The sequence below is a fragment of the Physella acuta genome, unplaced genomic scaffold (genome assembly GCF_028476545.2).
Source record: "Physella acuta isolate Inbredline_101_S28 unplaced genomic scaffold, ASM2847654v3 ptg000664l, whole genome shotgun sequence".
Classification (NCBI taxonomy): domain Eukaryota; kingdom Metazoa; phylum Mollusca; class Gastropoda; family Physidae; genus Physella; species Physella acuta.
In genome coordinates this window covers 331,367-358,751 of record NW_026732183.1, presented here as the reverse complement: position 1 = coordinate 358,751, position 27,385 = coordinate 331,367, and the positions used below count along the sequence as shown (strand labels likewise).

Genomic DNA, 27,385 nt, shown 5'->3' with positions numbered 1-27,385 from the left:
AATCACTCCAATGTCCACATTTGATACGTCTTATTTATTATTCGATTTTTTGCTTTCAGTTTCCAATCAAATTGAAATTTTCCAAGCTGGTTAAGAAGAATATACTATAGATAGGAAATAATTGACTTTTATTTGATTTTTAAATGTATTTCTAAAAAAGCAGTGGATAGTGAGCATAAAAAAATGAATAAAGTCCACAAACAATGTCAATACAACTAAAACTAGATCTGAAAGGATTTATTTTCCATGCAGGCTAAATATAGCGTGTGCTTCAACACAATCTGTCTTGGTATCTTTAATTACGATGTTGATTAGTATCTTTCAATATGTTGTCTATGCATGTCTTTGATTAGGATGATCATTTTGGACCTGTAAGAAACATAATAATGTATGTGTTTTAGGCCATTATATTGTACACAAACAAACAAACTATTAGCTTTAATACTTGTATATGTTCTTCATGAACTGAACACATAAAAGGCTAGTTATCCGCCATTGTTTAAATCAAAAGTATTACACAAGTATTTAATAATAATCTATTTGGCTGACGGCAAAATATAAATTAAGGAATGAAGGGAAGCTCCACGTTTGAATATAATAATACATTGCGCCTTTGTAATATATGCAAATGGACATGCGCAGTACCAGGTGACCCACTTACAGTTTTTGACGATGACCTCCACTGTCCTAGAGTCCGTCCTGGAACTGGAGCTGCTGGTGTAGGCGGCGTGGCACTCGAACGTTCCACGGTTGACGTCACATGACGCAGTTAGATCAGACACGTGAAGGCTGCGTGTCTTGGTCAGGCTGTTACGTAATGTGGTGTCTAGTGGGTAGATGGACAATAGGTGGATAATAGGTGGATGAACGGTGGATATATAGGTGGATAATAGTTGATGAAAGGTGGATATATAGGTGGATAATAGTGGATGAAAGGTGGATATATAGGTGGATAATAGTGGATGAAAGGTGGATAATAGGTTGATAATAGTGGATGAAAGGTGGATAATAGTGGATGAAAGGTGGATAATAGGTAAATGACATTAGGAAAATACTTTAAAAAATAGATGAGCAATAGATCGAAAGTAGATGTATAGCACATTGACAACATAATGTAGGTAATAAATCGACAATGCGCTCGTAGAAGATGTACAAAGAAGAGATAGACAGTATATAGGCTACATATCGACATTTAATAAAGTTATGTTAATGTTGAATCCTATTGTAATGGGTTTTTCAGTTTAATTAATTTTCTCTCTAAGCATACAACTAGTCTGCCTAATTTTACTTTTACACTTGTTATTTGTTAAAATCGTTACGTCAGAACTAACCGGAAGTGACGCTCTTGATGGTCCATTGCACCAAATACCCAGCGGTTTCACACCGGAAGTCAAGTCTAGCACCAGCCTCAACTTCAACCTTCGTCTCGCCGTTGACGGTAAATCTCGCGATGAGGGAAGGAGCTGTGAAAAAAAGAAATCTACCTACACACCTCTGTGAGAGCTTTTTAAGGATATTTTTCTTGTTGTTCTTTTCTAATCACTTAGTTTGCGTGAACTTTTTTGTAAAGAAAAGTATGTTTTTACCAGCGACGAAAGCTAGTTTTCATTCATTTTACTGTTTCCTACAATCAGAGGCGTAGCGAGGGGGGGGGGAGCGGGGGGTGCGGACCGCACCGGGTGATACCATTTAGGGGGGTAACACCAAGGCAAAAAATAGTAAACATATATAGAGAAAACTGTGAGAGGGGTGCAAATCGAAAGTTGTTCGAGGGACGAGGGGGGAGGGGGGGGGGTGCAAATCGAAAATTGAAAGTTTGTCCCCGGGAAGAGTCGCTACGGCTCTGGGGGGGGTGACACCATTAAGTGCCACAACGGGTGACACCCGACCTCGCTACGCCACTGCCTACAATTATTATATACAGGGACAATGTCACAATGTAATCATAGATAAGTTGTAGTTTTTTGCCCATAAATGAAAATGTCGATAAATAAATAGGGAAAAAAATAATTTCTAACCAAAAACTTTTCCTTGACACGAGTCAAATTATCTTCCTGTATTGATTTTGTTTACAAACTACATCTTTTGTTTAACTTGAACTCACCTTGCTTTCCTACAGATACTTGGACTAACCGATCGGATACGACATTTCCGTTCAAGCTATTTTTAGCAGTGCAGACATATACGTCATCGAGTGACGTTGTGGCATTGAATGACCGAGACAGCGTGTTGGATTGGGTGTTGGTTGGTTTACCAAATGCAGCCGTTCCTGTGAGGAATTAACAGTTTCTGATTTTTAAATCATTCATTAGTTGCAAACAACGAAGTATTTTAATATATATATATATATATACATATATATATATATATATATATATATATATATATATATATATATATATATATATATATATATATATATATATATATGCCCTCTTAATTAATAACTAGGAGTTCAGAATATAGTTATAGAATACAGCATACTGGATGTGGAATTTAATTTTTGTTTCATAAAAGAGGGTGGTAATGCGAAAGGAATTTATTGATGTTTTATAGTAAATTTATACCTCGATTAAAACACCAAACACAGGTAAATGTAACACTATTGCATCTATGAAGTTCATTTTCGGTTCGTATTTCACATTAAACTGAACCTAATAAATAATAGGCTACATAAAACAAAAGCTGACTTTAGTTGTCGAGTAAAATAAAACACATCTGACATTTGTGAATTTGCTGACATTAAGTCACACGTGTCATTAGTGTTCTGATTAATTAATTAGTGTTCTAATTAATGAAATCACACCTGTCTTAAGGCCTCGCAGGGTGAGCTCTGGAACAGGATTGCCGTCTGCTTGACACTCGATGACGACAGGTGTGTCTGGTCTCACCTTGAGGACACCTGTCTTGTTGTTGGCTGTCAGGTGTCTGACTCGAGCTGGGTCTAGAGAACATGGGTCAGTCAACGTGGGTCGGGCAACATGGGTCAATTAACGTGGGTCGGGCAACATGGGTCAATTAACGTGGGTCTAGACAACATGGGTCAATTAACGTGGGTCTAGACAACATGGGTCAATTAACGTGGGTCTAGACAACATGGGTCATTTAACTTGGGTCTAGAGTACATGGGTCAATTAACACATGGGTCTAGAGAACATGGGTCAATTAACGTGGGTCAGACAACATGGGTCAATTAACGTGGGTCAAACAACATGGGTCAATTAACGTGGGTCTAGACAACATGGGTCAATTAACGTGGGTCTAGACAACATGGGTCAATTAACATGGGTCTAGACAACATGGGTCATTTAACTTGGGTCTAGAGAACATGGGTCAATTAACACATGGGTCTAGAGAACATGGGTCAATTAACGTGGGTCAGACAACATGGGTCAATTAACGTGGGTCAAACAACATGGGTCAATTAACGTGGGTCTAGACAACATGGGTCACTCAACGTGGGTCTAAACAACTTGGGTCAAGTAACGTGGGACTACACAACATGGGTCAATTAACGTGGGTCAGACAACTTGGGTCAAATAACGTGGCTCTAGAGAACATGGGTCAATTAACGTGGGTCTAGACAACATGGGTCAATTAACTTGGGTCGGGACAACATGGGTCAATTAACGTGGGTCTACACAACATGGGTCAATTAACATGGGTCTAGACAACATGGGTAAATTGATGTGGGCATGTACAACATGGGTCATTTAACGTGGGTGAAGACAACATGTGTCAATTAACGTGGGTCGGGACAACATGGGCCCATTAAAGTGGGTCTAGACAACATGGGTCAATTAACGTGGGTCTATACAACATGGGTCAAATAACGTGGGTCTAGAGAACATGGGTCAATTAACGTGGGTCTAGAGAACATGGGTCAATTAACGTGGGTCTAGAGAACATGGTCAAATAACGTGGGTCTAGAGAACATGGGTCAATTAACGTGGGTCTAGAGAACATGGGTCAATTAACGTGGGTCTAGAGAACATGGGTCAATTAACGTGGGTCTAGAGAACATGGGTCAATTAACGTGGGTCTAGAGAACATGGTTCAATTAACGTGGGTCGGGACAACATGGGCCCATTAAAGTGGGTCTAGACAACATGGGTCAATTAACGTGGGTCTAGACAACATGGGTCAATTAACATGGGTCTAGACAACATAGGTCAATTAACATGGGTCTAGAGAACATGGGTCAATTAACATGGGTCTAGACAACATGGGTCAATTAACATGGGTCTAGACAACATGGGTCATTTAACTTGGGTCTAGAGAACATGGGTCAATTAACACATGGGTCTAGAGAACATGGGTCAATTAACGTGGGTCAGACAACATGGGTCAATTAACGTGGGTCAAACAACATGGGTCAATTAACGTGGGTCTAGACAACATGGGTCATTCAACGTGGGTCTAAACAACATGGGTCAAGTAACGTGGGTCTACACAACATGGGTCAATTAACGTGGGTCAGACAACTTGGGTCAAATAACGTGGGTCTAGAGAACATGGGTCAATTAACGTGGGTCTAGACAACATGGGTCAATTAACTTGGGTCGGGACAACATGGGTCAATTAACGTGGGTCTACACAACATGGGTCAATTAACATGGGTCTAGACAACATGGGTAAATTGATGTGGGCATGTACAACATGGGTCATTTAACGTGGGTCAAGACAACATGTGTCAATTAACGTGGGTCGGGACAACATGGGCCCATTAAAGTGGGTCTAGAGAACATGGGTCAATTAACGTGGGTCTAGAGAACATGGGTCAATTAACGTGGGTCTAGAGAACATGGGTCAATTAACGTGGGTCTAGAGAACATGGGTCAATTAACGTGGGTCTAGAGAACATGGGTCAAATAACGTGTGTCTAGAGAACATGGGTCAATTAACGTGGGTCTAGAGAACATGGGTCAATTAACGTGGGTCTAGAGAACATGGTTCAATTAACGTGGGTCGGGACAACATGGGCCCATTAAAGTGGGTCTAGACAACATGGGTCAATTAACGTGGGTCTATACAATATGGGTCAAATAACGTGGGTCTAGAGAACATGGGTCAATTAACGTGGGTCTAGACAACATGGGTCAATTAACGTGGGTCTAGACAACATGGGTCAATTAACGTGGGTCTAGAGAACATGGGTCAATTAACATGGGTCTAGACAACATGGGTCAATTAACATGGGTCTAGACAACATGGGTCATTTAACTTGGGTCTAGAGAACATGGGTCAATTAACACATGGGTCTAGAGAACATGGGTCATTTAACTTGGGTCTAGAGAACATGTGTCAATTAACACATGGGTCTAGAGAACATGGGTCAATTAACGTGGGTCAGACAACATGGGTCAATTAACGTGGGTCAAACAACATGGGCCAATTAACGTGGGTCTAGACAACATGGGTCACTCAACGTGGGTCTAAACAACATGGGTCAAGTAACGTGGGTCTACACAACATGGGTCAATTAACGTAGGTCAGACAACTTGGGTCAAATAACGTGGGTCTAGAGAACATGGGTCAATTAACGTGGGTCTAGACAACATGGGTCAATTAACTTGGGTCGGGACAACATGGGTCAATTAACGTGGGTCTACACAACATGGGTCAATTAACATGGGTCTAGACAACATGGGTAAATTGATGTGGGCATGTACAACATGGGTCATTTAACGTGGGTGAAGACAACATGTGTCAATTAACGTGGGTCGGGACAACATGGGCCCATTAAAGTGGGTCTAGACAACATGGGTCAATTAACGTGGGTCTATACAACATGGGTCAAATAACGTGGGTCTAGAGAACATGGGTCAATTAACGTGGGTCTAGAGAACATGGGTCAATTAACGTGGGTCTAGAGAACATGGGTCAATTAACGTGGGTTTAGAGAACATGGGTCAAATAACGTGGGTCTAGAGAACATGGGTCAATTAACGTGGGTCTAGAGAACATGGGTCAATTAACGTGGGTCTAGAGAACATGGTTCAATTAACGTGGGTCGGGACAACATGGGCCCATTAAAGTGGGTCTAGACAACATGGGTCAATTAACGTGGGTCTATACAATATGGGTCAAATAACGTAGGTCTAGAGAACATGGGTCAATTAACGTGGGTCTAGAGAACATGGGTCAATTAACTTGGGTCTAGACAACATGGGTCAATTAACGTGGATCTAGACAACATGGGTCAAATAACGTGGGTCTAGACAACATGGGTCAAATAACGTGGGTCTAGACAACGTGGGTCTAGACAACATGGGTCAATTAGTTTGGGTCTACACAATATGGGTCAATGAACGTGGGTCTAGACAACATAAGTCAATTAGTGTGGGTCTAGAGAACATGGGTCAATGAACGTGGGTCGGGACAACATGAGCTTATCAATATGGGTCTAAACAACACATGGGTCAATTAACGTGGGTCTAGACAAAATGGGTTTTGTCAACATGGGTTTTGTCAACATGGGTCTATACAACATAGGATCCTATTTCCGTGTGTCTAGACAACATGGGTCAATCAACGTGGGTCTAGACAACTTAGGTCATTTAACGTGGGTTTAAGCAAGACATGGGTTATTCAACGCGGGCCAAGACAACATGGGTTAATAAACCGACAGGTTGAAAGAATGCTATGACTGCTAGTATCGTTAATTTAAGAACCACTAGACCTAATCCAGTCTATGATCTAGTCATAATGTATGTCTGATTTTAGCTCTGACACTACTAGAAAAATCTAATCGATTTGCATTTTTTTTCACACCGATGATTTACACATACTTTTTTGGAGTTCAGTAGAGACTTTTAATTTGTTCATTTTTATTTATGTATACATAAAATTAGTTAAATCACGATATACAAAAAAAATGTCTTTTATTACTTGTTGTTAATAAAAACATAAAAATTATCCTTATTTCCTGGTGTGAGTGTGTATAAGTGTAAGAAAACAACAAACCTACATTGTATGTCAAACGTAAACCTGGCCGTCTTGTTGTACCGTCCAGTCACGTGATCCGCCGAGCACACACACATCTGGCCGTCCATCTGTTTGGTGTACGTGATGGTGAAGGTCACCACGGGCTTGGGGACCCCCACGGTTTTGTTCCCACACTTGAGGGTGGTCTGGTGGACCCGGGGGTACCCGCCGGACACCCCGCACCTGACGGAGACCTTAGTGGCGGTCGAGTTGAGAACCACCGTTAAAGTCGACCCGTCGGGCAAGGTGCTGTTGTTGACCTCGAGAAATGGTGATGTTGTCGGTGCATAAGGAAGGGCTGAGGACGAAAATTCTTAGATTAAATTTGTATTTGTTAATTTCGAGCTTATTTAAAAAAAAAAAAAGAGATTACACAGTAAATATAAACAGCAAGGTCGTAAGCATTTCAGAATTCTGGTTCATAACTAGTCGACACGTAAAACGTAATGGACCCAACCAAGAATAGCCTCGACGTTATTCGAGATGCCCATTAAATAGTTTTTAAAAATCATGCACGGTGTAATTAAAATTAATAGGGTTAAAAAATCCTGACTGTTTGGTTTTGTTTTTTTTTTGGACTTTAAAGACGCGTTTGACGTTTTAGTATTTTCGGTTAATGAACACAATTTAAAAAAAAAAGGCAAAAGCAATTTGGTTTTCACGTGGTAATGTCGACATAAACGAAGACATCCTGCTATTTGATAGGTTAGCATAAATTTTATCATACATAATGTAAACAATAATGGCAGAACTAGGTCATATTGTTTAATTTAGCATAATTTTATTCAAAAACGTTATCAGCAAAGTTTTGTAAACATATGACTATGATATATGGGACTGTCGGAAAATCGATCATGGAGTTCCTGTACAGCCGATCAATGTTTGTCTTACGAAAATTAAACATAAATTTATAGCTTAGGCTTGATGAAAATAAATAGAAATGTAGCCTCAAACTCAAAAATATTAGTTTCAAGTTCTCTGGATTTGCAACTTTTATAATATTGATTCTAAAAAAAATAATTCTGGATTAATTTTAGGCAAACGTTTTTTTTTAACTATTTTTTTACGGCTGCTATCAAGTCAAAATTTAAAAAGAAAAAAAACGAATCCTATCCATTTTAACAATATGATGGAAAGATTCTCGTCAACTCGCTGGTGTCCATTGTGCTGTGAGAAATTTCATACAATATTATACGACTACGAACGAAGAAGAAAGAAGTAACATAAAACGCATTCAGCCTTTCTCGTTTGTTTTTTAAATAACGATCTCTTTGATAATATATTCGATTAGTCTTTTGGTCAAACTGTAACAACTATTAATGGTGATATATATATATATATATATATATATATATATATATATATATATATATATATATATATATATATATATATATATATATATATATATATATATATTGTTTTTTGTTTTTCTAGTAACAGTACTATGAGATCTTTGTACCATATTTTTACAGAATGTGGCTTTTGTTCATAAGTCAAGATCTCATAAAGATTGTCAATTTTAAGTTGTCCGGATCTTTAACACACACACACACACACACACACCCTGAACATGGCACCCATGAATATCCTATATCTTCCCCCCTCCCCCCCCCCCCCAACCTTCCCCAAGACTTAGCCCCAAAACGTTATTTTGGTTTAATTAATGCTTTTAAGAAAATTAATAAAACAGATTATTATTTAATAACTTGAATTTGTTTAGTCAAAGCCCGTTCTTTCTTCTTTTATGTATCAATTGTTTTTACAAGCAAGTATTTTGACCTATAGTTGCTGTAGTTGTTAAAAAGAAAATACTTCTGTTTTTGACGTATAGTTACTGTAGTTGTTAGAAAGAAAATACTTTGTGTTTTTGATGCATAGTTACAGTAGTTGTTATAAAGAAAATGCTTTGTTTTTTTGACGTATAGTTACTGTTGTTGTTAGAATGAAAATACTTTGTGTTTTTGATGCATAGTTACAGTAGTTGTTATAAAGAAAATGCTTTGTGTTTTTGACGTATAGATACTGTTGTTGTTAGAATGAAAATACTTTGTGTTTTTACGTATAGTTACTGTAGTTGTTAGAAAGAAAATACTTTGTGTTTTTGACGTATAGTTACTGTAGTTGTTCAAATGAAAATTCTTTGTGTTTTTGACGTATAGTTACTGTAGTTGTTAGATAGAAAATACGTTGTCTTTATCTGTATGCCTTATAGTTATTGTAGATGGTAGAATAAAAATACATTGTCTTTACCTGTATGCCGTATAGTTACTGTACTTGTCTTCCTGTAAGAGCCGCCGGCATGGGATGCCGCACACGTACACACGGCAGTTCCGGTGCCGTACAGCTTGACCGGAAATAGGGCCGAACGTCCGGAAACAGATTTCGCTCTCGGACCTTTCCCGAAATCGCAGGACAAAGAGACGCCATTGACAGACAGCTGGTTGCTCTGTGCCCTGCATCTGATGTTCACGGAAGTGACGTCACTTCCGGCTGGTAGTTTGAGTGAGAAGTTTCCGCCATTTTGAACAGGGGTGTTTTCTACGTTGAGATTTACCGTTAGCGACGACTCGTCTGTAGACGTTCAGTAAAAGTTAGAACTTTTTTTCTAAGAGCGTAATGTCAGAGCTTAATTATATAGATTAATGATAGAGCTTAATTTTATAGATTAATGATAGAGCTTAATTTTATAGATTAATGATAGAGCTTAATTTTATAGACTAATGATAGAGCTTAATTTTATAGACTAATGATAGAGCTTAATTTTATAGACTAATGATAGAACTTAAGTTTATAGATTAATGATAGAGCTTAATTATATAGATTAATGATAGAGCTTAATTATATAGATTAATGATAGAGCGTATTTTTATAAATTAATGATAGAGCTGTATGAGATAATTCACGGTTATGGCGTAATAAAAGAGTATAGTTCTACAGCTTAATTAAAGTTTATCAGAAACGCGAGTTAATTTTTTTAAGAAGAGTACAGTAAAAAAATGTCACAATGTATTTTAACTTTACAAAGGTGTGTTAACCGTCAATTACAGGTGCAGGAGGTGTCGACCAGAGACACGAGTTTAAATAACGCTGAGGGTGCGGCGTTAAAACACTGGGTCTGGTGTTGCTCTGTGACGTCATCAATCAACCTGAGCGCGGCTAACCCAGCGTGTTTACCACAACACTTCAATACCGGGCAGGTTTCTGTCTCATATCTGGGTCACCGTAACCCGGACGTCGACAGCACATCACGTGACAGCGACGGTGACGGATTACCTGGGGTTTTTCGCTCTTATTTTAAAATCCGGTTTTACGTCTACAGCCAAGTCTCACTGAGACAAGTACTAAAAATAACCTAAAAGGTTAGTAGCAATGCGAAATAATACTTAAGAAAGCGTGTTAAAATAAAGGAGATTACCTTACACGTTGTAAATAGGAAAACGTAAAATAAAATACCAATAAATAAATCTTGTACTTACCAAAGTTGGTTGAAGAGTATGTTGTGCCTATTGAATATAAAGTTTATATTATTATGTAGATAATTACGTCTTTCTTTATGTGTATAATTATGTATACATGTGTGCATGTGTGTAAACAGTATGCATGTGTAGTTATTCATAGCAAGTTTTATTATATAAGTATTTTACAATAATCCACTTAATTTGAAATTATTGACGGCAAATGAAATAATTGTAATATTACCTGCGGCAAGCAGTAGCTTGAATTGATAGTTACTTTAATTAGCAGATTATGATACAATAATCCATTAATAATACTTACTTAGTGCAAATAACAGGCCGAGAAATGTAAAATAACGGGTCTCCATAGCACACGTAAAGCAAAACCTGGTATTCTCTGGACTATACCTGGCTACAAGAGGCTTTAACTTACAGCACCTGGAGTTTTTAAATTTATAACTTAATGTGTGTGACGTCATCTAATTTATGTCAGGTGTGAAAATTAGCAGCGTTGTTGAGAGAGAAAAACTGAATTTTAAATAAGAAAAACGGTTAAAGTAATGTGGCCTAACAACAAAGATATAAAACATCTTTGTGCGTTTGGAGGACAATGTAGGGTGTTTTTACTTGTTTATGCAATCTTTATTTGTATGGGTAATGTAAAAAAGTAAAGTATCCTCTTTAGACCTAGCGATCCATTGGGCAGATGAAGCAGAGTTCATGTTTCTTGTCCTCGTCATATGAAGGGAATGTGTGGTCAGCATTTTTAAACGGAAAAACATCTCAAATGAAAATACATTGTTTTCTAGGATGTCGCTTCAGTGTAAATATTTTCTCTGACAGGAGTGTTTGCTGAAGCATGTAAGGCTATATAAACCTTTCGAATTAATGTAAAAAGTATAACTTTCAAGTAAATCCTGGTGATACGTTGTTAGTCTTGATTTTATAAACGCTTTATATTTAGTTGTTTGATTAGTCCGTTTGTTGATGAACAAGTAGGTATTTGTTCAAATCTTTGAACATATTTTTATCCCATTTCTAAAGTCTGCAGATTAGGGCGTCTGCTATAAATGGATTTCTACATTTTATTCTAATTAAATATTAAAGTAGACGACATTGTGATCTTCATAACTGAATATTAGAATCATGAGTTGTTTGAGTATAAAGCAAACTTTTAAAACTTGCGGACTATCAGCTTCGAAAAAAATAAGTTTAGAAAACTAGCAAAGGTTGATTTTTTTTCCATTGAGTGTCTAATTTCTATTATATCTTACAAAAATATTATTAATAATAATAAAAAAATATTTGTTTTTAGTTTTAAAGTCTAAAGTTTTTACTTTTACTAATAAAGCTAAAAGTTTTTAATTTTGTGGCTTTTTATTATAACGACTACATTAATTTGTTTATGATAGTTTTATAAAATCTTAAAATACAATTTACATTCTTAGTTTTTTTCGTTTCATTAGCAGAAATATTTCTTTTCAAAATGTTATCTACGAAAAAGTGCACATGTTTTACAGTGTTGTTATTGGGTAAGTACAAAGCCTGTGCGTTACTATTTTTATTTGATTTCGGATGTTGTTGAAGAAAAAAAAGTATATATATATATATATATATATATATATATATATATATATATATATATATATATATATATATATATATACTAGCATACCCGTCCCCGCGCGTTGCCGCGGGGTAGAAGAAAGTCTGACCAAATATATAAGAAGGGTTTCATCAATGCGTTACCAATCCTATGTTCTTATACCAGTTCTTATACCAGTGACATTTTGATTTCTAAACTGAGTTATTTAAATTTTAAAAAATTCCTGCGCTTGGATAATAAATATCGGGACACAGGTTTACCTACACTACCGTGTGAAAACCTTGAGTGTACGTTAATCACTCACCGAAATAATGAGGAAGAACACACTTCGGTAACCGCCCATGTGTCAGGGACGTAGAGGGGCGCTCTCGGGAGACCCTGATTATAATACCGCAGAGGCGCAACGTACGGTCCCTGACTACTTTAAGCTAAAATAAGCTTTAAGCGTCATAGTGCTCATAGGATAACCACGAGCGCCAAAATAGCATCCTGAAACAGTGGTGCAGGTTGCGTCATTCGGTAAAGTGACAGAAATCAACAAGATTTTTTTTTCTTTAACACGCAGAAAAAAATTATTTGACGTGTTATAAACATCAGTGTGGCTGATGTTATTTGTTAGCGTTACTAATTGTGCATTATTAAAAGCTCGATATCAATTTCTGATTGGATCGTCTAAAATAGAGACTAATTGCATCATTCGCAAATTGATAAAACTGTTTGGATTTATTTATGGACAAAAGGAAACAACCCAGTTAATAATCTAGCCTTGGTTAATTTTTCTGATTATTAGAAAAATGTATTACAGTGCCCTCAGCGGCCAATGTGAACCTTTGGGGGACGAAACTGAAATTTTTGTTCGCAGGAAAATTACACCCTACCAGGGCGCCGTAGGGCACACCTGATTCAATTCAGTGAGCGACTGTAACGCACCAGCTTATCTATTGTCTATCACACTGTTCAGAACGAATGTAGCCGCCATAGCATTTACCTTAAAGACCAGGCGCAAAATCGCATCCTGCCGGGACCGCCCATGCGAAATTAACCCCCCCCCCCCCCCCCCCGAAACCTTCTCGGGAGTATTCATCATCTCCCTAAAGTTGTATGGAACTCAGATAAATGGTGTCGAGCCGTATCCGACTTTATTTTAATACATATCGTATGTAGAGATAAATTGCATCATCCCGGAGCGACGCCCTTGCGAAATTTAAAAAATATTTTTTACAGAAACCTCACCTGAAGTGTTCTAATCAACTCCCTAAAGTTTGATGACGATCGGATGAACGGTGTCAAACTGCAATCAACTTTTATTTTTTATATACCGTACATACAGAAAAATCACACTCTCTCGTGGCGCCGCCCTTGCAAAATTAAAAAAATAATTTTGCAGAAACCTCACCTGAAGTGTTCTAATCAACTCCCCAAAATTTGATGGCGATCGGATGAACGGCGTGAAATCGCAATCGACTTTTATTTTTACATACCGTATATAGAGAAAAAAATCGCATCCTCCTGGGGCGCCACCCCGGCGAATTTGAATTTGTTTTTCCGCAGAAACCTCCCCAGGAGTATTCTCAACAATTTCCCAAAGTTTCATGGCGATCGGATGAAAGGTGTAGTAATGCGTAAAAGACAAACAGACAGACAGAAAAACACACATTGCTTTATATATATATATATATATATATATATATATATATATATATATATATATATATAATTTATATATATATATATATATATATATATATATATATATATATATATATATATATATATATATATATATATATATATATATATATATATATATATTGATATATAGATATAGTTGAATCAGCTTTAATTTAAATTGCCTAACATGTTTTACTATAGTAAGGAAATTTCTAGCTTTTATTAATTAGGCATCATTAAGAGTAATTAATTTTAAATAGTTTTGTGAATGTTTTATTTTGATTGCTCTGCCTTTCAAAAAGTTTTAGCCATTCGAGTAAGTGATCTTGTTGAACTAGTTTTTCCAGTCTTTACAAAATGAAGCTAACCTCGTTTATAATTGGTTTCTACTTTTGTAGGTTTCCTGTTTATCTCAGTGGAATCAGGATGTAAGTTTAAAATATTTACTTCCTGTTTGGTAACAAGTTCTTGGTCAGAAGCTCTTCTAAATACCTTTCGATTAAAACATAATGTACTTAATCTATTGGTTACCTTTTGCAACAAACTGTATCAGATCTAAACTGTATGTTTTCGTTTAGCTCTGATTCAGTATTTCACTGTGGATGGTCAGAGCCAAGAGGTCAGTGCTGCGGTCAATGACCAGCTGACATTTAAAGCCCAGAAAGTGGAGGGTGTGTCTAACCCTAGGTGGGAAATAATAGGCAGAAATAAAGGTAATCCGTCATTGGCCATCTCGTGTGAAGGTTAAGTTGGTTAAAAATATGTTCATCGGGTGTGTTACCGTTTTACCGGATAATTTTTTTTTCTATAAATTTAAAGTATTCTTTTTGAAACACTAATAATTTCAAAGTATTTATTCACATCAGTTTTTGCAAAATAAAAAATATTATTATCTGTAGTTTCACCTGATTAAATAAATTGTTATCTTCGTTTATTTACGTTGTTTTTTTTTCAAAAATATATGCATGTGTACCTTTGCCAGTTTTACCTGTTCTTATATGTAATTTGTAACTTTAAAATTATTGCATAGCAAACAGATTTCTTAAGTGTTTGGCTCATTTTGTGGAGATGATGAGACGTGTGTGGCCTAGCGGTAGAGAGCTAGACTGCTAACCCGAAAATATTTCGAGTTCGAACTCAAGTCAGTAGAATGTCCATCAGTCATCCCAGCTCTAGTAGGTACCCTACTTGAGTTACGGAAAGTAAAGGCGGCTGGGTATAGTGCTGATTCCAATATCCCTTCATATGTAGTAACCTCTGAAACAGATGAACACTAACAGGAAAAGATGCTGACCATTAGAAATGTTACAAACATCAAATTGTAAATGTTGAGTTATATCAATCATATATTTAAGTGTGCATAAAGGAATATTTATATTACAGATACCAGACTTATTTTCGGTGGCCTTGTTGTTTATGCAACAACAATCAGCATCAACCGAACAGCAACATGTGCCTACAACGACATCTTTGACTGTACCGCCACACTGGGAGGACAAACTGAGACACTGAGTGTTAGGGTTAACGTTTATAATTGTAAGTTAACATTAGTTAACATGTGGATATTTTAACACAGGGTTAAGGTTAATTTGTAAGTTAACATTAGTTAACACATGGATATTTTAACTCTGTTAGGGTTAACGTTAATAATTGTAAGTTAACATTACTTAACACGTGGATATTTTAACACTGTCATGGTTAACGTTAATAATTGTAAGTTAACATTAGTTAACACATGAACATTTTAACACAGGGTTAACGTTAATAATTGTAAGTTAACATTAATTAACACATGGATATTTTAACACAGGGTAAACGTTTATAATTGTAAGTTAACATTAGTTAACACATGGATATTTTAACACAGGGTTAGCGCTAATAATTGTAAGTTAACATTTGTTAACGTCGATATTTTAACACTGTCAGGGTTAACGTTAATAATTGTTAGTTAACATTAGTTAACGTGGATATTTTAACACATGGTTAACATTAATAATTGTAAGTTAACATCAGTTAACACGTGGACATTTTAGTGTTAGGGTTCGCTTTAAAAATTTTAGGCAACACATATTAACATTTGGAAATTTTAATCCTTCATATAGGGTGTTGCAGTAATACTTTGCTATATAACATGCTATTTTTCAAAAAATTATATAAATTAATTGGCAAGCGCTAAAATTATGTTTTAGCTGTCAAAAATTAAAACAAAATATTAAGTATCGATTTTTACGTGTTTTAAATTTTTTAATTCAAGATAAACTATTGAAAATAATTTTTGAAATAATTGATATATTAATTCATTAATCCATTCCAAGTTTTGAAGATGAGAATGCAAGTTTTACATTTATCACGATCACAATAATATTTAACTAAAATGCCCCTGGGTAAACTAACTTAAAATTTGCAAACAAATACAGCTTTTTACTTCATTGGGATTTCATTGAATCTCACACTTTTGTCTATTATACAACTGTACCATGCAGCTTCAGCTACAAACAAATACAATATTTCAGAATTCTCGCTTTACATCAGAGGCGTATCAAGGGCGGGGCGGGGGTTACGGACCGCACCGGGTGACACCATTTAGGAGGGTGACACCAAGGCAATAAATTGCAAAATGTACAAAAGGAAAATTCCCTTTTGCCAGATCCATTAATGATTAATTAAAGTTATATAGTCTTTTAAGTATAAATCGACAATTGTTACAAGAGGGCGGGGGTAACACTATGACGTAAACGTGAGAAAACAATGCTACGTACAACTGTATTATTAACAGACTAGTCTAGAAAAACATAGTTATTATTAAGTCTGCAGTGATTAAAGCTTATATACATACATGTACTCTATGTGGCATATATTTAAATTATAGGCTTATGTAGGCCGACACACACACACGCACACACACACACGCACATATATATATATATATATATATATATATATATATATATATATATATATATAAGATATATATATATTACGGTCAAAGCCCGAAGTGCGGCCAAACCCCGGATTGGCCGGCCAATCCGCGCATTGGCAGGCTCTCTTGGCCAAAGCCCGAAGAACTTAGCACTAAGATCGTATTTCGTACATTGGCCGGCCAATGCGCGCACTGGCCGGGACGTACTGGCCAAAGTCCGAAGCGCTTAAACTTGACAGCGTATTTTGTACATTGACAGGCCAATGCGCGCACTGGCCGGGATGTCCTGGACACTGTTCTATCTAGACTAAGTTGTGATCGCATTTTCATTATTCTTGGTGCGTTTTCATTGAGAGTAACGTATTGTTTAGCTCTTGTTTGTATATCATTCTATATGCAAGTCGACATGGATCAAAAGGGCAGTCAGACCATGAGACAGACATAGCAGACGGCTGTCAAAAGAAAAAAATGTAAATCCATGTTAGTTTCCATATATGGGCTCTCGATAAAATAGTTACTGAGGAAGATCTTGAGAACATTGAACAAGAAATGGAGGTTGCCATAAATGCAACGACATCCTCAGCTAACACATCTACTGGCATGGCAGAACGCCCAGACCAGTTGCGTGACAATAATGTGGCCAACAGATTCTATATAGTTTGTAAAGAACATTGTAGTGCAGCTCATTCTTTTGGATCCTGTGGCAACGATGTCCATGCTATTTGTGGAATACCCAATGAAGCAGACGAAGGGTACGGAGGGAACATTACCTGCAGATTGTGTCACAAAAAACAAGCCATCATGGAACACAGATCAGCAGCTCATACTGGCTTGCAAACTCAAGGTGCTAAGATGCTTAAAACATCAAATACAAAATTTAAAGATGGTGAAGTGGGTGACCATGTACGCATCCGTTTTCCAGATGCTGACAGAGGTCACGGTGATCCCCGAAGCGTGATTGCAGTTGTCATGAGCGTCGAGAGCGGTTTCAACAAATTAGGAACGGAACATGGTGTTCTAAAACAACTGTATGCTAGTAGTGAGTTTTCAATTCTTCACGAAAAACTGCTCTTATTGTCGTCAGTTGACACTGAGGAAAATTCACTACGAACCATCGCATCTTCACAATCATTGACTGGGGGCCAAAGCTACACTCGCTGCAATTGCACAACTAAGTGCACAACAAATCGCTGCAAGTGTAAAAATAACAAGCTGCTATATCATTCTAAATGCCATAAAAGTTCAATTTGTTGTAACAAATGATGATATTGAGAGATTGAGACTATAGTACAATAAAATATTTGAATGTTTCTGTCATTTACTTTAATTAATAATCAATAAAGACTTAATTTCATGATCCTTACGGCATAAAAAAACCAAAATCTGCTCATGATCTTCTAATTCGGACTTTGGCCGGTCGTCCCTAACCAGATGATCTTCTAATTAAGTCTTTGGCCGGTCCACCATGGCCGAAAGGCCGAAATCAAGCAAAGTTTCGGACTTTGACCGAACTATGGGAGGCGATATTGGCCAATGAGCGGATTGGCCGGCCAATTCTAGCATTGGCCGACTTCGGGCTTTGACCGTAACATCTATATATATATATATATATATATATATATATATATATATATATATATATATATATATATATATATATATATATATATATATATATATACACTTTGTTTCTGGGGGGTGACACCACGAAGTGCCGCACCGGCTGACACCCGATCCAGCGACGCCGCTGCTTTACATTACGTATTATAGGAACAGTAGCGTAGCGAGGGGGGGGGGGCGGGGGAGGGGACATATGTCCCGGGCGCCGACCTTAGGGGGCGCCAAAATGGGTTGGAAAAATAAATTGAAAGGTTGAGGGGGGTGAAAATCGAAAGTTTGAGGGGGTGGGGTGCAAATCGAAAAGTTTGTCCCCGGGCGCCGGGAAGGGTCGCTACGCCTCTGTATAGGAACACAATGCCTCTCCAAAATGTACAAAATAAAGACGACAGTCTGTTAATCCTCATGTATCGTATGGCTAAAGCAGGCATAGACAATAAGATACCGATGACTGCGGCCAACTTACAACTCAAGATTTAATCACTAACATAAGACAGTACACAAGACTGTTTTACAAAAGAAAGCAAACAAGTAACCTTAGACTTATGAATGGCTCTGTAGCCTGGTCTAATATCTTAAAGTGTCGGTTACTTACATTACCACCCTTCCCAACACACGCATACAAATTGTGTAATTATAGGCAACATAATGTACTAGAATTTAATACTTGAGTATAATATTTCGAAATCCAGGTCCTAATGCTTATAAATTTGGGTCAAAATATATCTAAAAATTTGTGTCGAATTTTCGTATATAGCTGGGTTATTATTTTTCTAATGTTGGTACATAATTTAAATTACTAAACTTATTCTTATAAAAACCTGTGCTTTAATTTCCAGGCTAAACCACCGGAGACGATATATCTCCTACATGGCCAGCTCGTCTTGCTTTAGTTATGTCAACATTCTATTCCATTTTAAATGTTTTCTTTTTTTAAATGTAACTTACTATACACTTGTTTTTTTAACTGCTTTCACTATTAAAAAAAACATTATTGTATTTTAAATAAATATACTAAACAACAAATTCTACAATTTCAAACATTTTTAGTGTGTGTTTAAGAATTTAAAAATAATGCAATTCAATGTTATCCTTTTGATGAGGCTTAAAAGCTGTGTAGCTTTTCAGCTACGTCGTATTGCTAGTAACAGTATGTGTATTTGTAGCAGGCAGAACTAAATAACAGTGTAACTCAAACTACACCATACTATCATTATGTGTCCTAATACATAAGTTCCCCGTGAAAGGAGTTTCCCTCCTTACAAACAATAACACCTGCACTTCTCTTCTCTTAAACATGGTCTTCAGTTAGTTATTTGCCATGTGAACATTTTTTATTTGCTTCATTCTTGTGTATGCATGTATGTTAATGTGAAGCTGTTTTAGTATTAAGCCTTTTCATTATATTACTTTATACTTTACTGTGTGTGGTTTAAAGTATGTTTTATGATTTCAACAATACACAATGCAAACAGCCGATTCGGGTTTTCTCGTTAACACACCACTGTCTATTCATACGCTGGTATCAACAGATGAAAACTGTGGGTAGCAATTCTATGTGTAGAATACTCTTATACAATTGGACGAGCGACCCAAGCATTTCTTTTTTCCCACGTTTTCTTTAACTTGCTTTCGCGTCTGTTTGTTTGTTTGATTGGTTCTCCAATCAAATCTTGCGATCAAAATTTCGGGCACTTCTCAGTTAGCTAGCGCGCTGAAATTTTCAGGGAATCTTTGTTTCCGATGACAATAGAATATTCAATTGTTATTATTACTAAATTGATCCATGGAAATTTTTTATTGATCATTTTAGGCCCCTATATATTTGTACAATATGTACTTAACAGATCAGTTTGGGGAGGGTAATCACTATCGCCCAAACTGTCATAATACTACTACTTCATCGTGATGACGATGTTGACCTTGTCAAAATTTACCCACCGCTACGCAGTTCGCCCATACGTAAATTTAAATAGAGGTGCCACATCAGTTGTATTTATGTCTGTATTGTAATTTCAAAAAATTAATTACACGATTTAAACTGTATATATAAAGTAATTATGTGTGAAGTTTTATGTGTAGCATTTTCTAATTCATTTTATTCTAAACAAATACATTATACAGGTGCCTTAAACTTAACACTAATCTTGCCAAGTACTACTACTCTTAGAGGTTTTTTAAACATTGCAATGCATCGTAATGGTTATTTTTAGATTGAGAAACTGATGCAGCTGCTAATACGTGTTGTGAACGTCGACTCTACTAGGCTATTACTACTATGCTTAATTGCTGCATGAAAATGAATCTTGTGTTTTACAGAGATGTGCCGACTAAATATAATTATTAACAAATATCAATGTTTAAAACTTTGAGTTTAAAAAGTTTCCAAAAAAGGCGCCACTTGGCTGAAAATGGCCCGAGGGGGAGCGGCCGCTCCCCCTGCTCCACCCCTGCGTACGCTACTGCTCCATGTTCACACCATATTGTGGTCATCTACACCCCTATGTCCACACAATAATGTGGTCATCTACGTTCCACAGACCCAAAAATTCCACAAACTGTAGCTTTCCCCATGTGACTAAAACATGTATGGCAGTATCTTTTCAGATGGAGTTCAACCACTACTCACCTCCCCCTGAAAGCTTCCATCATCCACTGCAATACTGAGCTACTTAAAAAACACATTTACTCAAAATAATCAATAAACAACAAAATTGACAAAACACAATTGCTCTGTATATACAAAGATTTAATCGATACTTTCTGTACAGGGTCGTCTACAGCAATAATTTTAATTCCTTAGTATGCAAAGAGACGGCGTGGTCTAGTGACAGCGCGTTTGACTTTTAAACGGTAAGTCTCGAGTTTGGATCCCTGGCTCGAGCCCGTAGGACATCCTGAGTCCACGTCACGTTAGGGAAAGTTAAGGCTGCTTGGCATTATACTGACCACCCTACCCCTAGATATGCCGAGGTCACTGTAACAGGTGAACTCTACCTAATCTGCCAGAGGACATTAAGGATAGAAAAGAAACCCTATAAAATGCTTAGTTTATAAATCAAAGTGTTTTTGTCATCTACTGTTATTTCAAGTTACACATAATATCAGCTAGTGCTCTATTTCTGCTCCCATACCTGATAATTCGTCACAAATCAGAACTTCCCCTCTATAGATACGTTATGTAGTTTACAATGTGTTTTATTGTTCACAAAAATATGTTTTAGGCTCGGCTGAAACACCAGAGCAGGCTCCAACCGTGTCTGTGTACAACACCCGTGTGTTTGATGGACAAACAGTACAGCTGAAGGCGTATCACTCAAAGGTGGATATCACGTGGGAGGTGGAGGGTGGAGAGGCCAGCGTGACAAACGTCACGTTAGAGTGTGGCAGTTTGGGCCAGACAACCAACGGATCACGTGGGACGTATAGAGCGTCATACACGTCATTCACGTCATCCCAAAGCAGACGTCGGTGTCGGTGTGTGTGTACAGCCAACCACGTGACTGGTGTATCCAAGACCACGACGTTTTACCTCAAGCGAGACCGTAAGAAGGATTTCTCTTCTATTTATAATTCATCTCCTGCTTTAGAATTGTTCCCCCGTTGTATGTTGTTATGTGTTACATGGTGATGAGATACGCGATTCAGATTTCCAGAAAGTGAACAGAAAAACTGGCCAAGAGGTAAAGGCGTAGCGACCCTTCCCCGCGGCCGGGGACAAACTTTCAATTTGGCGCCCCTTCGGAAGCAAATTTTAAATTTGCACCCCCCCCCCCCTCAAACTTTCCATTTACACCTCCCCCCCCCCCCTCAACTTTCCGATTTTCACCCCCCCCCTTCCTCAAACTGCAAAAATACACCTAAAATGACATTTTAATTTGTTTTTACAACCCATTTTGGCGCCCCCTAAGGTCGGCGCCCGGGGACATATGTCCCCCCCCTGCCCCCCCCCCCCCCCATCGCTACGCCTCTGCCAAGAGGTTCTATGATGTCTACTCTCACGAAAACTGCCCCCCCCCCACTCCCTCCCTCCTGCTCTCTCTCTCTCTCTCTCTCTCCTAGCTCTCTCTATCTCTCTCTCCCACCAGTTATCTCTTTCACAAAGTAATATTACTAAGAACATATCCCACACCAGACCCCCTCTTGTCCCATAAAGCACTAAAGCACTAATCGGCTTAAAATATTGCACTAAAAATCTATAGGTAATTATTTACCAAACAGTAGTCTTAAATTGTGCAGATTGTCTGTTTGAGAAAATACCTCCAGGTACCATTGGTAACTTCTATTTGTAACTTCTATTAGTAACTTATAATGGTAACTTTTATTGGTAACTTATATTGGTAACTCATATTGGTAACTTATATTGGTAACTTATTAAGGTAACTTCTATTGGTAACTTATATTGGTAACTTATATTGGTAACTTCTATTGGTAACTTCTATTGGTAATTTATATTGGTAACTTCTATTGTTAACTTCTATTGGTAGCTAATATTGGTAACTTTATTGGTAACTTATATTGGTAACTTCTATTGTTAACTTCTATTGGTAGCTAATATTGGTAACTTTTATTGGTAACTTCTATTGGTAGCTAATATTGGTAACTTTATTGGTAACTTCTATTGGTAACTTCTATTGGTAACTTCTATTGGTAACTTCTATTCACTTTAAATTCTAGCTACACCAGAAATTGTGAAGTTCACAGCCAATGGCGAGCGTTCTTTACTTAAGGTCAGCAAAAACCAACCAATCAAGTTTGTCTGTAGTGTCGTAGATTACCTCTACGACGCAGACTGTACGTTGAAAGCAGTAACCTCAGGTACCAACAGATCTACACCTCTGTTTTAACTTTGTATAGGTGGCTTTGTTCACGAATGTTATGTATTGTGCCGTGTATTGTACTAGACTAGACTGTATGATAACTATTTACATATATTGTACCAACTGTATTATAACTATCGTTCATGTATCGTGCAAACCTGTATGATAACTATCTTCGTATATTGTCATCATCATCATCATTCTCCCTATTCGTTACTTGCGAGAATATATGGACTCTATCAACGATTTCCTCTCTCCGCGGTCTGACTGCTGCCACTATAGGGCTGGTAAGTAGGTCACCAACCAGTTCTACGGCTCAATAAAACCTGCATGAGCCATAGAACTGGTTGGTGACCTACTTAACAGCCATATATTCAACAGTCCCCAATTCCGTCCTATCCTTTCGGCCTTTTTCCTGCACGTTGCCATGTCTTCCTGTGACGAACACTTCGTCGCTTGCCTTGGGGGCAGTGGCGTAGCGAGGGGAAGGGGGGAGCGGGGGTGCGGACTGCACCGGGTGACACAATTTAAGGGGGTGACACCAAGGCAAAAAATAGTAAACTATATAGAGAAAAATGATAATTCCACTTAATTAAGTGATTTATTCGAGTGTTAAATAGTCTTTTAAGAGGTGCAAATCGAAATTTTGAGGGAGGAGAGGGGGGGGGTGCAAATAGAAAGTTTGAGGGGTGGGGATGCAAATCGAAAATTGAAAGTTTGTCCCCGGGGAGGGGGTCGCTACGACTCGGGGGGGGGTGACACCATTAAGTGCCGCACCGGGTAACACTCGACCTCGCTATGCCATTGCTTGGGGGTTCCACTGTTGTCAGAATCCTTTGCATCGCCATATTTTCTCCGTGTTTGCCTTTCTTTAATTTCCTGTCCATACGTCTCCCATTTTTATATTGTACCAGGCACAATACTGAACAGCGGACCCTGTTTTCGAACACACAAAGGATTCGTCACAGATATACCAGCAGTGGGAGGGTGTAGGGTGAGCGAGAAATACGAGTGTACAGCGACACGGCGCGGCCTGTTGAGTGACAGTAAGACACTACAGGTGGACATAGTGTGTAAGTTGCTTTACAACTTTACAGGTGACTATAGTGTGAAAGTTACTTTACAGCTTTACAGGTAGATATAGTGTGAAAGTTAATTTACAGCTTTACAGGTAGATATAGTGTGAAAGTTAATTTACAGCTTTACAGGTGGTTATAGTGTGAAAGTTACTTTACAGCTTTACAAGTCGTTATTGTGTATTACGTTGCTTTAAAATGTCACAAAAATTAACTTACTATGTTTTTACATATGCCATATACTTTGACTGTTAGGTATCCGTCTGTTTCAATAGTGCTGGTAAGTAGGTCACCAACCAGTTACACGGCTCAATAAAATCTGCATGAGCCATAGAACTGATTGTTGACCTACTTACCAGCCCTATAGTAATGCTATATATTAAATATATTCATAACATTTGTGACTACGGATTTCCACATACGTCGATAGCAGTTTAGCATCAGGTAGGGAAAGGGTGGCCAGAACAGGTTACTTAACTTACGCTTACACTGCCAAAGTAATTTTAAACATAACAATTTGAAGCTTTTGTTAGAATTTCTTTGATAGTGGAAGAGTTTAACAGCTCAAGAATTTTTTAAAGATCCTGCACGATTCATACAAATCAAGAAAACTGTATGCACTATGGTGAAGATTGATATCCGCAGTCATCTCTTCTTAGTCAGAATGTGTTTAATTTCAATAACCAAATATAAAAAGCTTTAAAATAATAACCATTTGAATGCGCTGATAATTTTAATAATATAGTTTTTTAAACTTGCTTTTTTTAATAAACATAAGTCGCAAAAAGTGTAAGCCATTTTATGAGCGACCGGTGAATTGTTAGTAGAGTTCAGACAGCCATAAATACAATCTTTTTAGAAACTTTATAGAAGTAACATATAACATGTCACATCGCACTATTCTCTGTTTTTATTTTGGTTATTTTTAACTTTCTACAGGTAATACAGGTAATACAGGTGTACTTTCTGTGGCCTGGAATGTCCTGTTGACATTTCTGGTCCTGTGTAGGGTAGTCATGGTCTAGTCTTAAGCCAGAGTCCGCCATCTTGTAATGTTATCCGTATGTTGGATAAAGAATTTTTTAGGAATTAATGTAACACATGTGCTACTAAAAATTAATCCATGGAAAATATATAGTACATCTATTATTGTAATACGATGCTGCAGATTTTTTTCTAAATATAAACGTTCTCTTATTTAATACATTTCTATTTTGACACACAACTCTGTTAAAATTACATAAAAAATATATTAGTCATTTCTATTTCTAAGCTATTACGCTAAAATAGCTTAAAATGGTTTATCTAATGGCTGTGTACATTATATAACTGAGTATGTGTTTGTGGATAAATGTACTAGTACCGGAAGAAATTAATGTAAATTATTTAGCACTTAACACATTACTAAATTTTTTTTTTTAATTTGTAATGTAAATCATAAACCTGTTGATTTATCTGTACGAGATTATTAAAAAATCGAACAAAAATTAACAGGTTATTTTTCAAGTTTTTAACCATTTTTTTTTCAGGTAATAATTAATTTAATTCACCGTAATAAATTAACAAAGAGCAAGTTATCCTAAAGTATATGTCAATAAAAAATATTTCCTCTGACAGACATAACTAGAAAACTGCTAGACTGCACTTTATAGGACTAGTTCTCTTGCATTCCCTGAAGCGAAAAGAAACATTATGTTTTCCGACATATCGAAACTTTTAATTGAATGTGATATGCTAATCATCATAGGCAAAATATATTATAAACTAATGGTTTGATTGGTGGAGAATTGACGCGGGGGGGGGGGGGGGTGTCGCGTGCTAGAACTAGCAGTTGCAAGAATTGGCACGGATAAGAATTAGCTGTCGCGAGATTCAGCAGCTACGTGAATTGATACGGGTCATGAAGGAACAGGGAAAGGAATCGATGGGTACCAGATTTACCAATATTAAACAGTTACACCCCCTACCCAACAAACTGGTTAATAAAAGATTCAAAAAAAAAATAAATGACGTCACACTCGTAGGGGGGAGAGGATCCGTAATTTTGTGACGGTGTGTGATGAGGGGGAGGGGGGTTCATAAAAAAGCAATGTTAGAAAACGAGTTTTAGCCGTTATTTCGCGTTTTGGAAAACGGTTTTAATAATTGTAATATGAATTGATCGTAATACTTCAAGAAGAAAAAAAAGCGTGACGTCATTTATGGATGACCCAGAGGCGCATCGACCCTTCCCGGCTCCCGGTGACAAACTTTCAATTTGGCGCCCCCTCTGAAGCAAATACCATCCCCTCAAACTTTCGATTTGCACCCCCCCCCCCCCTCAATCTTTCGATTTGCATCCCCCCCCCTCAAACTATTTATAATGCAAAAATGCAGCTAAAATGACATTTCAATTTGTTTTTACAACCCATTTTGGCGCCCTCTAAGGTCGGCGCCCGGGGACAAATGTACCCCCCTGCCCCCCTCCCATCGCTACGCCTCTGGGATGACCTCTTACATTTCCTTCCTTCCTTATACTGAAACCGGCTAAGAAGGTTCACTTCCATTAGCCAGGCAGCAGAGTTTCTTCCAGGCATCTCTTCGGGGGGGCAAAGCCCCCCCCCCCGAAAAAATTTTACCGCCCCCCCCCCCCCCCGAACGAAATGAAATTTATATAATTTATATAGAAAATATATACTTTTAACAGTGTCCGCCCCCCCCCCCCCCCGAAGAAAGTTTACCGCCCTCCCGAAAATTTCAAGTGCCCCCCCCCCCCGGAGAAAAAAGTCTGGAAGAAACACTGCCAGGCAGGCCTCAGTGTGGCGAACCCCGAGAGAGTTTCCCACACATCGGGCTTTTCTTCCCCACCCACCAGACGCGGGACGTCGTCCTACCGCCTGGTACGCAGCTTAATCGTGGGGGGCATTCCGCAAGATCAAAACCCTCTAGCTGCTGTTATCTTCCACTGGCCATTCCGCACCCACTAGGGGGGACATGAGTTTGGTCGGACCAGTGGCATTATTCCGAAGCCCCGTTAAGGCCGCCGCTTAAAGTCAAAAGAAAGATCTGGCGGCGAACTCTTTTGGTTCCCGGCAGTCTTGCACCTCTCCTCCCCCACGCTATTATGTGGGGGGACTTGGGAGTCCGACGTACCAGGCTCTTCGGAAGTGCCGAACGCATACAGCAGTTCTACTCGGCCAGATCAAAAGCCTCTAGCTGCTGTTGGCTACCACTAGCCATTCCGCAACAAC

At 37.8% G+C, this 27,385-nt stretch overlaps 2 protein-coding genes across 10 annotated transcripts; one reads left to right on the top strand and one right to left on the bottom strand.

Moving 5' to 3' along the window:
- Positions 1 to 210: 210 nt before the first annotated feature.
- On the bottom strand, positions 211 to 12,462 carry LOC131948910 (uncharacterized). Its single transcript, XM_059310631.1, has 10 exons — positions 12,356 to 12,462; positions 10,768 to 10,883; positions 10,467 to 10,493; positions 9,241 to 9,561; positions 6,971 to 7,285; positions 2,807 to 2,944; positions 2,105 to 2,269; positions 1,332 to 1,463; positions 662 to 826; positions 211 to 369 (listed from the first exon to the last, which is right to left on the bottom strand). Exons 2-10 carry the CDS (start codon positions 10,811 to 10,813, stop codon positions 359 to 361), a joined length of 1,320 nt encoding a protein of 439 aa, XP_059166614.1. The 5' UTR covers positions 10,814 to 10,883; positions 12,356 to 12,462; the 3' UTR covers positions 211 to 358.
- Positions 10,204 to 25,951, top strand: LOC131948912 (uncharacterized). 9 transcript variants are annotated; one of them, XM_059310635.1, is made up of 9 exons: positions 10,204 to 10,349; positions 11,912 to 11,977; positions 14,121 to 14,150; positions 14,301 to 14,435; positions 15,106 to 15,258; positions 21,484 to 21,804; positions 22,937 to 23,077; positions 23,994 to 24,152; positions 25,095 to 25,951. In XM_059310635.1, exons 2-9 carry the CDS (start codon positions 11,932 to 11,934, stop codon positions 25,178 to 25,180), a joined length of 1,071 nt encoding a protein of 356 aa, XP_059166618.1. In that variant the 5' UTR covers positions 10,204 to 10,349; positions 11,912 to 11,931; the 3' UTR covers positions 25,181 to 25,951. The 9 variants fall into 9 exon arrangements, with proteins under 9 accessions (XP_059166618.1, XP_059166615.1, XP_059166622.1 ...); XM_059310632.1 differs by lacking the exon at positions 10,204 to 10,349 and adding an exon at positions 11,063 to 11,099; XM_059310639.1 differs by lacking the exon at positions 10,204 to 10,349 and adding an exon at positions 11,134 to 11,306 and having other exon boundaries at positions 11,915 to 11,977.
- The last annotated feature ends 1,434 nt before the right edge of the window (positions 25,952 to 27,385 follow it).

Coding starts and splice junctions, on each gene's coding strand:
- LOC131948910 (XM_059310631.1), bottom strand. CDS start 10,813: ATGGAGACCCGTTATTTTACATTTCTCGGCCTGTTATTTGCACTAA. Junction 9,562..10,466: donor ATACTCTTCAACCAACTTTG/GTAAGTACAAGA, acceptor GAACGTCTACAG/ACGAGTCGTCGCTAACGGTA. Junction 827..1,331: donor CATCAAGAGCGTCACTTCCG/GTTAGTTCTGAC, acceptor TCTACCCACTAG/ACACCACATTACGTAACAGC.
- LOC131948912 (XM_059310632.1), top strand. Junction 15,259..21,483: donor TAGGGTTAACGTTTATAATT/GTAAGTTAACAT, acceptor AATATGTTTTAG/GCTCGGCTGAAACACCAGAG. Junction 24,153..25,094: donor ACTACAGGTGGACATAGTGT/GTAAGTTGCTTT, acceptor AACTTTCTACAG/GTAATACAGGTAATACAGGT.